At 43.9% G+C, this 16,899-nt stretch overlaps 1 protein-coding gene across 1 annotated transcript in view; it reads right to left on the bottom strand.

Moving 5' to 3' along the window:
- Positions 1-14,649, bottom strand: part of SRD5A3 (steroid 5 alpha-reductase 3) — a 23,639-nt gene extending 8,990 nt beyond the window's left edge. The window contains exons 1-2 of the mRNA XM_007946210.2: positions 14,429-14,649; positions 3,886-4,028 (exon numbers count right to left, since the gene is read on the bottom strand). Coding sequence (XP_007944401.1) covers positions 3,886-4,028; positions 14,429-14,649 — 364 coding nt within the window. The remainder of the gene's footprint in view (positions 1-3,885; positions 4,029-14,428) is intronic.
- Between the last annotated feature and the right edge of the window lie 2,250 nt (positions 14,650-16,899).

Genomic DNA, 16,899 nt, shown 5'->3' with positions numbered 1-16,899 from the left:
GAAACCCAAGGAGGGGTCACTATGAGTCGGGTCTGACTCGACGGCACATAACAACAACTAAAGAATGTTGATGAGATCTGGATTGGGATTGCATTGAATGTATAGATTGCTGGTGGTAAATCTTTACGGAAGTAGATTGCCCAGTCTGCCTTCTGTGGAGTGGCTGGTGGGTTTGAACTGCCAAGCTTCTAGTTAGCAGTCAAATGCCTTAGGCACTATGCCACCACAGGTCCTGAGGGTTAGGAATCAGCTCTAGAAATTATCTAATTTAATGCCTTTTTTTAAAAAGCAATGAGGATATGGGCCAAGTAAAGGCAAGGAATTTGGCTCAAGGTTACACTGTAAATTAGTGACAAAGGTGGGACAAAGCCAGATGTCTTGGCCACATTGTCATGTGTGTGTGTTTTAGGCTAGGTGTTAAGGGTCTGTGCACTCTGCTTCCTGGCTCTAATAAGCCAAACCCATTGCTGCTGAGTCAATTTCCACGCATGGCAACACATGTGTTACAGAATAGAATGGCTCCATAGGGTTTTCTTGGCTGTAAACCATACGACAACCTTTATAGGGAGTTCCTGGGTAGTGCAAATGGAAGTGCTTGACTACTAGCTGAAAGGTTAGCAGTTTGAACCAATCCAGATGTACCTCAAACCAACCCAGATGCATCTCAGGAGATAGACCTTGTGATCTGCTTCTGAAACCTTACGGAGTTCTTCTCTGAACACATGTAGTCGCCACCAGTCAGAATCAACTTGACGGCAACTAACAACAACAATAATCTGTATTGAAGCCAACTGTAAACCATTTATGTCACCCAGGGACCTCAATAAAAGGAGCTCTGATGGTGTAAGTGGTTAGGCATTTGGCTGCTAACCAAAAGGTCAATCAATGGTTTAAACCCACCAGCAACTCTGTGGTAGAAAGATGAGGCAGTTTGCTTCCATAAAGATTTACAGCCTTGGAAATCCAATAGGGGTTGCTATGAGTTGGAATCAAATTGATGGCAGTAAGTTGGTTTTTTAGTTTTGAGGAATCTCAATAGCCAGATGCAAATAATAAATGTGTTTCTGGATGACCGCTGAACAGCCCCACCTGTTGGGTTCCCCAAGATCAGGTGAGACAAGAGACCCACACATCCACAGAGGCAGAGAGGGAGACAGGGAGAGCCATGTGTTTCTTCCCATATTTAAAATATAAATGTATATGTATTTATTTATTTGTGGGTGACAGTAAGCCTTATTTACCTTGCCACCTGCCTTTCACTCTTCTTCCTCACAGTAAGCCAGAAGAAATGCTGGTTTTTAACATATTATAAAACATAGGGTTTTTTTAAAAAAAACGAATATATATATATATGTGTGTGTTGTTGTTGTTAGTTGCTGTAGAGTTGATTCTGACTCATGGTGACCCCATGTATACATATGTACACACACACACACACACACACACAGAGGAGTCACTGGGTGCTATGAATAGTTGAATTCTGGACTATTCACCAAAAGGTTGGACGTTCAACCTATGAGGACAAAGATTTTTGCTTTGTTAGACCTGATTCCACATTGTTAGAATCAAACTCCATATTTTTAGTTTTGATGCCATTTCTCTAAAATCTGGCTTCAACCTTGTGTTATAATGAACTTATTCTCTCTCAAGTTATAGTTATCAGTTCCTGTTGCACCGTGTGATCTAAGAGCCGTGTCTATGTCAATAACAACAACAACAAGAAGCCAGACTTTAGGAAGGACCACCTGGGCTTTGACAAAAGCCAAGGAGCCTTTACAAGATTACCTGGCAGCTGGGGGTGGGGGGTATGCCTCACAGGAAACATTCCTTTCTTAATTACCCACTGTCCTATCTGACTTTTGGAAACTTGTTAATTAATCCTGCACATGCTGCACTGTCTCATTTTTTCCTTTAGTATAAGAACCCTTGATTACAAGCGCTGAGCTGAGAGGGCATTTTTGGAGTCACTGAAACCCTGTCTGTCTCTCATCGGTAAACCTCATAATTAAACCCTCTTCTTCTCCTTGAACGCTGGTGTGGACTATTGGCTGTGCTGCTCCAGGGCTGGCCCCCAGCATTTTGCGGGTAACAAACCCACCCAGAGGTGCCTCAGAGGACAGCTCTGGATATCTGCTTCCGAAAGGCTACAGCCTTGAAAACACTACGGAGTGGGTCTACTCTGTACACAGGGAGTTGTCATGAGTTGTCATGGACTCCACGGTAACTAGTAACAACAACTACTACTACAAAACATGTACACACACACATGTATATACACACAGACACCTATATACACACGTTGTAAGGATACAGCTTAATGCCTTTCACAAAGTAAACCCGCTTGTGATTGTTGTTATGTGCCATCAAGTTGTCTCTCTGACCCATAGAGACCCCTCCTTGGGTTTCCGAGGCAGTATCTCTGTGGAAGTAGATTGCCCAACCTTTCTTCTGATAAACCCACTTATCCTACCCATATAACCAGCACCCAGATCAAGGAACAGGACATGACCAGTACCCTTTGTGTTCCCTTCCAGTCACCCCGCCTGCCACACCCCAAGTGTAGTCCCTACCCTGACTTCTGTCAGCCTTGATTAGAATTGCCCATTTTTGTCATTTTATTTCATTTTTAAACTTTTTATTGTGAATGGGGTGAAAGTTTACAGAGCAAATGGTTTCTGCATGTAACAATTCATACATTTTGTTTCATGACACTGATTGTAATCCTCACAATGTAACATCACTCTTTCCACTTCCTCCTTGTATTTTCCATTTCCAATTCATCCTTGTCCTTCTTTCCTTTTCCTGCCTGCCTCTTGAGCTTTACCCCTAGGAATGCTGCCCTTGTGATCTAGCAGGGTTCATTATTGTAAGGAGCACATACCTCACTGGTGTTAAAGACTTGTTGTTTTGTTCAATTAAAATAAACTAAGACCTACCTTTTAACTCTTTAGGAATAGGTTAAAACAACCAACCAACCAAATAAAACTTCACCCAACCAACACTCCAAGTATCAAACAGCCAACTGCATAGTAAACAAAGGGAAGGGATGAAGGCTACATAGAGTGTGAACAGGGATTTCCTGAGGTATCCTCCCCTCCCAAAGAGGATTTGCATGAGGATTTCTGACTGTCATCTTTTGCAACAAGTTCCCCTGGTTCTACAGAAAAAGATTGTTTCAGGGAGCCAGTGGTTTGGCTGCTGGAACAAAGGACAGAGATAGGACCAGAACAACTTGTTTCTAATTCTGCCCCTCACCCTCTGCCTGACCTCAGTTTAGGCCACGCCATGTCTTTTCACCTTCAATTCCTTACTCTAAACGTTGTTCAAAGCATCCTTCTTCTGAGACAGAGTAAAGCAAACTTAAAGTCTATTTTGTCAACAACTACTTACAGTTAGCTTTCTTATATCACAGCATAACAAACCTTCTCACACGTTTGCCAAAAAGTTATTTTCTATCACGTTCCTGAAGTTCTGAGACATGGTTTTGGTTGGAACTTTAGAAATGATAAATATTTCAAGGCAAGCCTGAGGGATCCTAAAAGCTTTTTCTTTAAGCATCATAATGTACTCATAAATGTATCGACAGTACTAAAAATATCTGAGGGAGAACAGCCAGTCCTGGACATAGCACTGTACTCACAGAGAAGCCAGGAGACCAAGTGCTAACTCTTGGCTGTGCCATCTTCTCAGTGAAGGCCTTGAGGACATCCACTTGGCCATTCCTCTATGAATAATGCAAGAATGTTTTTAGTCTTGCCCTGTCCTTGCTAGACCCAGCTGAGGAGGAGCCTGAGAGTGGCTCTCAATCACTCGGAACAGCTTCCCTGCACACGGGAACAACAGGCTCAGGATGTAATGGCTGTAAGTAGCCGAGAGAGTCATTACCTTGGAACTGGGCAGCCCCAAGAATTCTGAGTAAACCATGAAGCCAGTTGGGAAAAGGCGCTCCCAGGAACAGAGACTGAGTAAGGCACCAAAGCAGGAAGCCATTCCACACCACTGAGATGATATAGAAATGTGAAAAATACCTGCGAAAGGAAAATGATCATCAGGGTGACAACAGCAACAACAAAATAAACCAACTGCTGTCTAGTAGGTTTCAAGTCATGGCAACCCCACCTGTCACAGAACCAAACTGCTTCCTAGGGTTATCTTGGTGGGAATCTTTATGGAAGCCTATTGGCAGACCTTTCTTCTGTAGAGCTGCTGGATGGGTTCAAACTGCCAACCTTTAGGTTACTAAACTCACTGCTGTGGAGTTGGATCTGACTCACAGTAACCCCTCCTTGGGTTTCTAAGGCAGTATCACTACAGATGTAGGTTGCCCAACCTTCCTTCCAAGGAGTGGCTGGGGGGTTTGAACTGCCAGTTTTCTAGTTAGCAGTCAAATGCCTTAGGCAGTATGCCACTAGAGCTTCCAACAAAAGGAGTTATTCGGTTCCACTGGGGCTTGAACACAGGACCTTCTGCGTGTAAAGCAGACGTGGTAACTGCTAGCGAGTAAACCATTGGCACCACCATTATGCAGAAAGATTATTTTTAGTTTTCTTATCTGCTTTCCCCATTTCCAAATTATATTTTTAATAGAACTTGAATCCTACAGGTGACAGGTTCTTTAAGTTTCTTTTCAAATAACTGGACCAGTTAACTCATAGGAAAAAGAGGGCCTCTCTGAAGTGAACAAGAACAGTACTGATCTTGTTAAACTTAGGTGGTGTGTTAATCAGCAATCTCTCTTATCTTTAGGTAAGACTGGGCTTGAGTTCTAAAGAAGGGGCCACAGGCCCAGGCAGACAGCACGACCTAGACTGTGCTAATGGAAGGGCAATCTGAGAAAGATTTCTGTATCCCAGACAATATTGCAGCAATAGCCACACAACTGTTACACAAGATTTGCACAATCACAGAAGAAACCTTAAAGGCTATCTAAGGCAGTATTTTTCTAAATTATGTTGACTATGAGTAACGTTTATTGTAACATGACAAAGAGCGTCGGATAAGCACAGGCTTACTTGTGCTTACTTACTAATCCATAGTGAACAATTTCACATTTTGTTCACCACATGAAAGATTCTGCTTCTAAGTATGGTTGGCACCTCTCTTTCTCCCAATCCTCCTACAGAATCAAAGCCTCTTTTCGAGTTTACAACCCTGAAAGTGACGGAGTACCAGTAAGGAAGGTAAGCACAGGTTTACTTTTGCGTACTTACTAATCTGTAGTGAACATTTTCACATTATTTCAGTGATTAGTAAGTAAGCATAAGTAAGCCCTTGCTTACTTTGCTTATTGAATAATGTACCCTTGAAATATTAGTCATAAAACTCTACTGTTTTATTCTCATACAACAGCCGGGCCTATTTCAACTCTACTGTTTTATTCTCATACAACAGCCGGACCTATTTCGCAACTAACAAATTTACAAATTAAATAAAAAACAAAACCAATAAAATTCAGATGATCAACGTTAATTTAATGTGAACCAAAAACCAAACTCACTCCCATCGAGTCAATTCTGACCCATAGGGGCCCCCTTTAGGTTTCCAAGGCTGTAAGTCTTTACGCAAGCAGACTGGCCTATCTTTCTTCCACAGAGCAGCTGGGGGGCTCGAACCACTGACCTTTTGGTTAGTAGCCAAATGCCTTACCCAATGCACCACCAGAGCTCCTAATTTAACGTGAAAGATGATGTTAATTTGCTGAAACAAAATCACTTAATACGGCACATATTCCTTGCAGGGCCACTGACTTGCGTCTCCTCATGAGTTTTCTCTATTTAAGCCAACTGAAAACCTCTGATTCTACAGTGTGCTTGAGGTCATTTAGCCTTCCCTGGGGCACCATGTATATTTGTCTTGTCATTAGCCCGTGACAATTAACGTAAGAGCCAGAAGAGGAATAAACAAACTCCCATGTTCCTCTAGATGCTCCAGATCACGCTTATAAGAGAGCTCATAGACTCCTAAATCACAGCAATCCACTCCTGTCACTGGGGCTGCCCTCTCTAGTCACACAGAGAACAAGGTTAATTTTAATTCCGTTCACCAGCTCTTCAACTATTTGATGGGAGCCATGCTGTTACTTCTGATTCTGATCATCTCCAGACTTAACAGCTTAGTTTTGGTGTCAGGATCAATTCCCTGTCCTCTTGGCTGCTGGCCTCTGGTTGCGCTCCAGGGTCTTTGTTAAAACAGTTCCCAGAACTGAGCCCAGGTATGATCTAAGCAGACAGAGCAGAGCGGAAGTCAGCAGCACCTAGCTCTGCAGGCTCCCATGGAAAGGGGAGGGGCTGGCATCCCAAGAGCAACTTCTGGGCTGGCCACATTGTCCCTTTAATTTTTTCGCAAATATTTATTGAGCACTTAGGATGTGCCAGGCAAGGCTCCAGGAGTTGAGGACATAGCAGGGAGCAAATGGAACATGTCCTTGCCTTGATGAAGTTTACCTTTCAGGGACATGTCAGAGAATAAACAACTAAAGCTTAGACATCTGTATCACCATCCATAATGTGGATGGTGATTAAGCAGGGTGCGGGGGCAGAGGGAAGTAGAGAGAGGTTATTCTGGATGAGTGGTCAACTCTGGAAGAGATATTTGGCTAGAAAAGTAATTCTTGTGGATTTCTGGGGGCAAGAACTTCGTACACAGAGGAAACAACAAAAGGTCCTGAGGTGGGTGCATGCCAAGTGTGTTCAAGGACATTGAAGGGCATCTGTGTGACTTGTGTGGAGTAAGGAAGGGAGAGAGTGGCAGGAGAGGCAGTTAGAGGTGGGTAGGCAGATAACACTGGGCCTTGTAAAGAGGCTGGCCTTTATTAAGTGTGATGGAGAGCTATTTGAGCAGAGATGTGACTTGAACTGAAGTCTCTAAGTGGTGCCTGTTTTGTGCATAGTGCCTAAGGCACCTGACTGTTAACCAGAAGGCTTTGAACCACCAGCCACTCCTCGGAAGGAGGACTGGGCAATCTACTTCTGCAGTGATACCACCTTGGAAAGCCAAGGAGGGGTCGCTATGAGTCGGATCTGATGCCACAGCAGTGAGTCTGGTATTCTGGTTTACTAACCCACCCAGTGATACAGCGGAAGGTCTGGCGACCTGCTTCTATGTAGATTCCAGCCAAGAAAACCCTGTGGAGCAGGTCTATCCTGTAACACACGGGGTTGCTGTGAGTCGGACTCGGCTCCGGAGCAACGTGTTTGGGTTATTATTTTTTTGGTGACTTGAACTAATAATTTAAGATGTCTAAAATATCCCTCTGGCAATTACAGAAGTCCCTTACGGTGCAAACAGTTAATGCGCTCTGTTGCTAACTGAAAGGCTGGAGGTTCAAGGCCAGCCATAAGGGCCTCTGAAGAAAGGCCAGGAGATCCACTTCCCTAAACTCAGCTGTTGGAAACCCCCCAGAGCACAGCTCTCCTCTGACACATGTGGGCTCCCGGGAATTGGAACTGACTGTATGGGCTGAAACTGACTGTATGGGTTGGCAACTCATTTGGTTTTGGTTTCTGGCAACTCGGTAGAGAATAAATAGTTCAAGGGTGGGGTGGGAGTGCGGAGTGAGCCTAGGAGACCGGTTAAGATGATTTTATTTCATCTTCACAGCAATCTTATAAAGGTTATATTGTTACTTTCATGTGGCAGATGAGAAAACTAAGGCTCAGAGTGGTTAAGTTATTTACCTAAGGTCACACAGCGATTGTCTACATTTGGCACCAGACAGCCCTGGTGACTCTGAAGTTAAACTCACACCACTGTGTTCCTATTCGTGTAGGTTTACCTGAACCTGCTTTCCTGGGTTCGACATTATGTGCACTGATTTGTATCAACCAAATCAAACTCAAAATAAACCAAACTCACTGCCATTGCGTCGGGTCTGACTCATAACGACCCCTCCATAGGTTTCCGAGGTGTTATCTCTATGGAAGTAGATTGCCCAGTCTTACTTCCCAGAAGGGGCTGGTGGGTTTGAACCCCCAGCCTTCTGGTTAGTAGTCAAATGCCTTAGGCACTAGGATACCAGAGCTAAGGCAACCAAATTAGTCAAGTATGTTTTTATACAAGCTGCTAAGCCACCTCCTGCTGTTCCACTTGTGCCATGGTGTTGAATCACAGGGAGGTTGTTTCTGTACGTTCTCTTTTGTCTTGCTTACCTGACTTCCCTCTGTAGAAAACATTTTCTAGTCTTCATACCATGTCACACCTCCTGCTTTTTTAAAGAGCTAGTTCAAGCCTCAAATAGCAAATTTGAAAATGCACTTCCTTCTGTTCTAGACATTTAACTAAGATTTTGTAATGCAGTGTCTGTATGTTACCAGAAAGAATATAAACTCTAAGGAGCCTAGAATGGCCTCTAGCACACAGTCTGCACTCTATAAAGACTGGTTGCTATGAATTGAATTGTTTCCTCCAAAGCTTTGTTTTATAAATCCTACCCCCATACCAGTGGTTATAATCCCCTTTGGGAATGGGTTTTCTTTGTTATGTTAATGGGGAAGGATTAGGTTGGAGTGCCTCTTGAGCCACCCTCTTTTGAGGTATAAAGGCAATTAAACAGGCAGTTGGGGGCAGATGGATGCCATGGCACATGAAGTTCACCATGATCACCAAGGAACAGAAGCTGAGACGAGACAAGGACCTTCCCCCAGAGCCAACAGAGACAGACCCTTCCCCTAGAGCCCGTGCCCTGAATTTGGACTTCTAGACTCCTAAACAGGGAGATCTGGTGATGTAGCGGTCAAGGCATTTGACTAGTAGCCAAAAGGTCAGTGGTTTGAGGCTCTATCAGATCAGCTCCTCGGAAGAAAGATGGGGCATTCTGCTTCCGTAAAGATTTATGGCCTTGGAATCCCAGTGGGGGTTGCTATGAGTTGGAATCAACTCAGTGGCAGTGAGTTAAATTGAGCCTCCTAAACTGTGAGAAAATACATGCTTGTTTTTTTAAAGCCACCCACTTGTGCTATTTCTGTTATAGCAGCTCTAGATAACTAAGACACTGGCTTAATAAGTGAATGAGAGAGAAGGTAAGTATCTCACCCCAAATTACTCACAGAGTAAGCTCTAGAGTCAATCAATAAACAAAATAAACCTAAAAACCTCTTTTCTTGGTCACTCATTCAAAGAATATTAAGAGCCTTGTTAGTCAGGCACTGTTTAGGGATGTCATCATTAACAAGGCAACTTCCTCATGGTAAGTTTACAGTCTAGAGCAGGGGTGCTGAACATTTTTCTGCCATGACCCCTTTGGCAGTCTGATGAAGACTATGGGGCCCTTTTCTTTATTTGTTGTGATTTGGGTAAAAATTTACAGAGCAAATTTACTTTCTACACAGCAGCTCACATACACTTTGTCTCATGACATTGACTACAATTCACCACAATCCAAACCCCCCCCCACTTCCTCCCCATAGTTACCTCTTCCCTTTGTCCATCCCTCCATGCACTCCTGCCCCGAGCTGTCACCCTGTGCATATACAGCCCTTCTTTCTCCCATGATTGTTCTCTTCAAGGAGTGTATCTACCTCAGATAAATGTTCAACTCATATGTCTGTCTGTTGTTTGGCTGGAAGCTATACGTGTTGGTTCAATTCCAGACCTGAAGGGCAGCTAGGGTCCATAGTCTCAGTGGTTCCACCAGGCTCTATCAGATAAGCCAATCTGGTCGCCCCCTTTTTTTTTCTCCAAATGATTTTGAGTTTTGTTCCACTATGGGCCCCTTTTCAAAATGTTATTAAACTCGCACATTGAAACATAGAGAGATTAGAAAGGAAGCAGTGTGAGACTCCCTCCCCACCAGGTAATTATTCTTTAACTAGGAGCCATTAGTGCCGGGGACTCCAGCACGTTCCCCACGCCTCAGGGCTTTACCTCACAGGGCCCTAAAACCCCCTCCCCTCCTTTTCTACCCCCTAGCAACAACCAATCAAAGGAGGGAGGGACCTCTTTGCTTTTGTGTTACTCCACCCTATATTTTTCCTATAAAATTGTAATTGTAGTAGAGCACGGGGTCTTTTGCCCAAACCGCTGCGTTTGTGTAAGCGGAGACCCTAGCTCAAGCTAGCCAATAAACTTTCCTTTTTGTTTTGCATTATCGTGTCAGTGGCAGCTTCCTCGCGCCGACACTCCTTTCAAGATCTGGGACCAACAGCAGATTATATTGAAATGCAGGTATGAAACTATTAAAAAACAAACCTATGATATATTAACCTATGTGCTTCTTAATATGAAGATCAAATAACAAGATATAGTAGTAAGTGAGGGAGCTCTGGTAGCATAGTGCCTAAGGCATTTGACTGGTAACCAGAAGGCTGGCGGTTCAAACCCACCAGCCACTCCTCGGAAGGAAGGTTGGTCACTCTACTTCCATAATGATACCACCTCAGAAACCCAAAGAGGGGTCGCTATGAGTCGGGTAGTAAGTGAGGATGGCAGTGCAGGGCAGGGCAGTATTTTGCTGTTCCCATATAAAGTCCGACTGTGAGTCGGAGACAAGTAGATGGCACCTAACAACAGCGGTAGTCCACTAACTAGAGTATTTCTGAAGTTGATGAGACCAATATTTTGCAGTATCTTCTGTATTTTTTATGTACTGCAAAAAAGCCTGTGACAAAGTCACAGGGACTGATTATTTTTTGGCTTGTTGTTTACATTCATAATCAAGGAAATGCTAACTTTCAGTTAGAGATTAGTAAAAATAAAGACGTAATTTTTTTTCTAATCCAAATTCACCCTAAACTCTATGCACAGACTCCAATGGACCTCTGGTTTAGAACCCCTGAACTCTAGTGGGAAAGTCTGGATGTTTCTCTGACGTCTCCAGAGTCTGGCTCAACTGCAAAGCTTTAGGCCATTTTGAATTTTTAGGAGCAGAAGTGCTTCCAAAAACACAATGCAAGTGAAAACCACTCGGTTATTTAGACTTTCTGGGAGCTCAAACTCTAGGAATCAAAAGGAAAACAAAAGAAACAACCATCACCTAAAAAAAAAATCCCCCAGAAAGGGGTAATGGCAACACACATTCCATAAGCTGATTTCAGGTTTTATTCTTGCCTGCCTTAGGAAAATGAATTCCAAACAAAATTTCCTAAGGACTGTCTTATATGCAAAAATGTGACTTACAGATACCTACTTAAAATTAGGTTTATTTTCACTTTTAAGAGTACTATTAAATTTGTACAAGAAGAACTATAAATAAATCTAACTATTTTAGCTAAGGCTACCCTGTATTTCCAAATTCGGATTAACCAAAATTCACCACTGCCATCATGTTAATTCCAGCTCATAGTGACCCTATAGGACGGAGCAGAACTGCCCCATAGGGTTTCCAAGGCTGTTAATTTTTACAGAAGCAGACTGCTTCATCTTTCTCCGGCAGGGGGATTGGTGGATTTGAACCGTCGACTTTTTGGATAGCAGCTGAATGCTTTAACCACCGTGCTATCAGAATTCTTTTAGATTAGCCAAGATATCACTAAACACCACAATCTGGGGGATAAGTCCATGCCCATTTGATTCCTCACACATGGAGTGAGATATTCACCTTGAGGCATGCCCGTGGTCAAGAGATCAATCCAGGTTTAAATTCCCACCACTGGGAATTTAATTTATGACCATCCAAGACACCTAGCACTACACCACTGAGCAAGTGACCTTTTAAGGCTCAGTTTGCACACCTTTAAATGGGAAAAATAATAGCATATCTCTCATGGATCTGTTAAGAGGATTAAATGAGGAAAGACATGTACAGCAGTAAGTGATCATCATTTTCTGCTATTAACTGCTAATAGCCCCTTGGCCATTAACATTACTTGCTCATTTCTTTATGATGAGAGTAGTGAAAGGCACATAGTCATTGCAGATACAGAAGCATGAAAGAGGCTATAGGATCTTATTTCCACCCCACTCTAGACACCACCACCCTTTTTCATATAAATAAAAACACAAAATTAAAAATGAAAGGAGCTCTGGTGGTGTAGTACCTAAGGCATCTGACTGCTAACCAGATGGCTGGAGGTTCAAACCCAACAGCCAGTCCTTGGAAGGAAGACTGGGCCATCTACTTCCATAGTGATACTGCTTTGGAAACCCAAGGAGGGGTCGCTATGAGTCTGAATCGACTTGAAGGCGGTGAGTTTGGTTTTGGTATATATATATATATGGTGAAAACAACGTGTGTGTGTGTGTGTGTGTGTGTATAATTTTGTCTCAATAAAAACACATTTCATACGCATAGGAAGAAAACTAGGAAGCAGGAAAAAAAACAAACAAAAACCTTTCATTATCGCCCTGGATTGGTTGTACCTTCTGCAGTACTAAATGTTGGTTTAAATTTAGGAAACGAAAAGAACAAAACACCACCAAAAGTTATAGCATTTGAACACCATGGAACAATCAGCTCTAGAATTCAAGAAGAGAAAGGTATACATTATTTCATAACATAGTAGAAATTACAAAAAGGCCAAAGAGAACCAACTGCTGTAGTAATGAACAGGGGAAAGGCACCAGGGTTTTTCTTGGCTCTAATGTAACGACAGACTACAGCATAACAGCTGGGGTACAGGATCCACAGGGAATGATGTCTTTTAACCCAGTGATATTAGTACATTTTTCAGGTTTACAAACTAAATTGTTAGAACTTACATTCCCTACGAACAATTTTTTTTTTTTTTCCACTTTGTAACTTAAAATAATGTGACGATCTAGTAATACCACTGCTATAAAGAAAAGGAAGTACTGCAATCAAACCTGGTTAAAAATAGTATGACAGGCAATTTCCACGTAAGTGTCTCTACGAAACAGGAGGCTTCACCAGTTTGGCTTGCACACTTCTTTGCAGGGTTTTATTTTTACCACCCAGTTCTCCCTTCTCATTAACCCCTAATCAATCTTTCTTCAACAGTCAAAAGCAGAGGCTCTCTACATTTCACAAGCTAACTTATACTTTGCCTCCCTGCTGTGAGCAGGCCTGTGGCACTGCCTGAATTTAAAGCGATAACCCAGGTGTTTTCATACATCAGAAGCCCTATCATTTTCTTCCAAATTCCTTCCCAAACGACTATTTAAGATGCACCATAAAGATAATTTGATAACTCCTATCCTCTAGAACAGTGTTTGGCTGACTCTTAACAGCTGTGTTCAGAATTCAAATTAAAAGAAGGGGCAGGCAGGCGATTGTTATCATGTTGTCCAAAACCTAACCAAACCAAACTCACTGTGGAGTAGGATACAACTTACAGTGACCCCTCCTTGGGTTTCCAAGGCGGTATCACTAGGGAAATAGATTGCCCAAACTTCCTTCCAAGGAGTGGCTGGTGGAACCCACCAGCATGCAGGTTAGCTGTCTAATGCCTTAGAAGAGACCATTCATCAGAAGGGACCATTCCCTGGAGAAACATATCATACTTGGTAAGATGGAGGGTCATCGCAAAAGGGGAAGGCCCACAATGAGGTGGACTGACACAGTGGCTGCAAAGATGGGCTCAGGTATAGCAAGGATTGTGAGGCTGGCACAGGACCAGGCAGTTTTGTTCTGTTGTATATAGGGTCCTTATGAGTGGCAGCGACTCCAGCACCTAACAACAACAAAAGAAGTCTATTTAACCCCTAATGTTTTAATCTTTCACTGAAAGACATAAGCAGATCTAACCTTAGTTATGATATCTGTTTAAAATCAAATAGAGCGTTGGGATCCAGCCTGCCTAAAATGTGCCATCTTGGGACACCTTCTCAGGGGCACACTTGCCAAGATGTTAGGAGTCAGGAGCTTCCAAGCTGCCTACAGGATGACCAGCGACTTGCCCTTTGTCCTGAGGTCTGGGAAATTAACGCGGGAAGGACAAGCCTGCCTTCATTTCCACAAGTGAATCCCACCAATCTCAAGGTAGATTATGAGTCCCTAGGGTGATGGGCCCTGGTGGCGCATTGGTTAAGCGCTCAACCGGCGGTTCGAACACACCAGCCGCTCCAGGGGAGATAGCAATTTGCTTCAATGAAGATTTACAGCATTGGGGCAGTTCTACTCTGTTCTATAGGGTTGCTGAGTCACAATCGACTCCAAGGCAGTGGGTTTGGTTTTTCAGTTTGGGTGGTGAGAAGGCGCGTAATTTGGGGAACAAAGACTTGAACTTGTCGCCTGGTGACAGGCCTAAGTTCAAAGGCCATATTCTTCTAAGTGAAACACTCCGTGCGGCCACAATTTTACGTTCCTGCGCTCTCGACAGTGCGCGCGGCTCCGCTCCCTCGGTGTCCGCCGACACTGTGGACCCTCCGCCCCCAGGCCACGAGGCGGACGCGGGCAGTGACAGACTGCCAGGATGCCAGTCTCGGCCTCCAGGCCCGGTCCGCGCCGTCCCGCGTCCGTCTCTGCTGCCCTCTGCCGGCTGCGCCTCGGGCTCTCGGCGCCTAGGCAGCCGGTGGTGGGCCAGGGCGCGGTTACCTCTTGGGGACATCAAAGACCCGGCACGCGGCAGGGCGCTGCGGCCCCGCACGCTTCGTTTTTCCATAGCGGATCAGGTCCTGGAAAAGCGGGCAGCCCGGGAGAAGGCCAGCCGGCACCAAATGCAGCAGCAGGGTCAGCAGGAAGGCGGTGGCCAACGTGAGCCACAGCACACGCAGCAGATTAAGCGTGGAGAGCTCAGCCCCCGCCCAGGGAGCCATGGCCGAGGAGCCGAGTTTCCGCGCTCCCGGTGCCGCCCGCCGGCGCAGTAGCCGCCACTTCTGCGCCGCGCGCCGGTCTGAGCCGGGTGGGACGTCAATGACGCGGCTCGGGGCGGGGACACGTCCGACTCCTCCCGAGACTCGCAGCCCAGGGCAGAGGCACCGCCTGGTAGGGCGTGCTTGTGGGCTGGGTCAGGTGGTCCTGTCATGTCGTTCTCGGTCCCTGTTCTAACGCGGTTATATGTGCCTAGATGGAACTCCACAGTATTATTCAACTGAAACAGAAACAAGTTCAAGTGTCTACAAGTCTTCATGGTAGCATTAGCTCCAATGTAAATATATCACTTTGGGGAATTTATAAAAGGAGCCATTGTGGTGCGATGGCTAAAGCATTCTGCTGCTAACCTAAAAGGTAGGCAGTTAGAACCCGCCAGCTACTAGAAAGATGTGGCAGTCGGCTTCTGTAAAGATATACAGACTTGGAAACTTTCACCCAAATCACAATATTAAAAAAAAAAAGATTTACAGCCTTGGAAACTCTGCAGGGCACTGCTACTCTGTCCTACAGGGTCGCTATGAGTTGGAATTGACTTGATGGCAGTGAGTTTGATTTTTTTTTTTTTTGGTAAATATCTTGGAAGGAGTCCCCTGGTGGTGCAGATGGCTAACTGACTTGACTGGCAACCAAAATATAAAAGGTTCCAAACTACCTAAATTGCCGTGGAGCACAGCTCTATTCTGACACATAGGGTCACCATGTGAATTGAGAGCAACTAGTTTTTTTTTGTTTTTTTTTTAACTCTTTGGAATGCATGCAACCTTTAAGTTGATAATTATGAAAGCTGTGGAAGCTTGGAAAGCTTCTAATGAAAACTGAAATCCTGTTGAGTGAAAGAAATAGAGTATACAAACAAGAATATAAACATGAATGTATATATGGATAAAGAAGGCAGGTCATACACAAAATTAATAATTGTATTAAGATGGTGGGGAATGTGGGTAATTTAAACATGCAATGTATAGTGTTAACTTTCTTTATAAAAAATCATCAAAGTAGTGGCACATAATATAAAAATAAAATTAAAAAACGGAAAAAAACCCAGTCACTACCATCGAGTCTATTCAAGTCATAGTGACCTCTCCTTGGGTTTCCGAGGCAGTATCTTTATGGCAGGATCCAGGTAAGGGGTGGGAGGCAGGCAAGGCCCCAGCCCCCTAGAGCCAGGAGAGGGAGGGAGTGGCAGGGTACCACAAATTGGTAGGATCCAGGTAGGAATTAGGTAAGGGGAGGGTGGAGAGGTTTCTAACAGCTAAAGGAGACAAACTTGTCTGTAAGTTTTTCATCCTGTAGGGCTTGCACGTTGCTGTGAGGCTTGAGGCTGTGCCATTGGTGTTTCAAATGCCAGTAGGGTTGCACGTGGTGTACAGATTTCAATGCAGCTTACAGACTGAGACAGACTAGGAAGAAGGAAGAAGCCATCCACTTAACAAAAACTTGGCCAGGGAAAACCTTACGAATAGTAGAGAAACACTGGCTGATACATTACTGGGCAAATTTATGAATAGCTTGGAGACATTGTCCGACACAGTGCACAAAGACCAGGCCCTTGGGTCGGAAGGCACTCAAAATAGGACTGGGAAAGAGCTGCCTCATCAGAGTAGAATCAACCTTAATGATACGGATAAAATAAGTCCTTCAGGATCTCCATGTGCTGACGTGGCACGACTCAAATTGAGGAGAAATACTGCAAACATCCATTAATAATCAGAACATGGAATGTATGAAGTATGAATCTAGGAAGTTGTAAAAAAATGAAATAGAATGCATAAAGATTGATATCCTAGGCATTAGTGAGCTGAAACAGACTGGTTTTGGCCATTTTTAATTGGACAACCTTATGATCTGCTATGCCAGGAATGACAATTTGAAGAGGAATGGCGTGACATTCGTCATCACAAAGGATGTTTCAAGATCTGTCCCGAAGTACAATACAGTCAGTGATAGGATAATATCTATATGCCTACAAGGAAAACCCATTAATACTAGTATTATTCAAATTTATGCACCAACCACCAAAGCCAAAGAAGAGAAAATTGAAGATTTTTATCAACTTCTGCAGTCTGAAATTGACTGAACATGCAATCAAAATCTGTTGCTTATCACTGGTGATTGGAATGCAAAAGTTGGAAACAAAGAAGAATCACTGGTAGTTGGAAAATTTGGCCTTGGTGACAGAAATAACACTAGAA

The sequence above is a fragment of the Orycteropus afer genome, unplaced genomic scaffold (genome assembly GCF_000298275.1).
Source record: "Orycteropus afer afer isolate SDZICR_OR568_19922 unplaced genomic scaffold, OryAfe1.0 scaffold00153, whole genome shotgun sequence".
NCBI classification, from domain to species: Eukaryota; Metazoa; Chordata; class Mammalia; order Tubulidentata; family Orycteropodidae; genus Orycteropus; species Orycteropus afer.
Note: the sequence above shows the minus strand (reverse complement) of the source record. Positions and strands in the feature narration are given on the sequence as shown.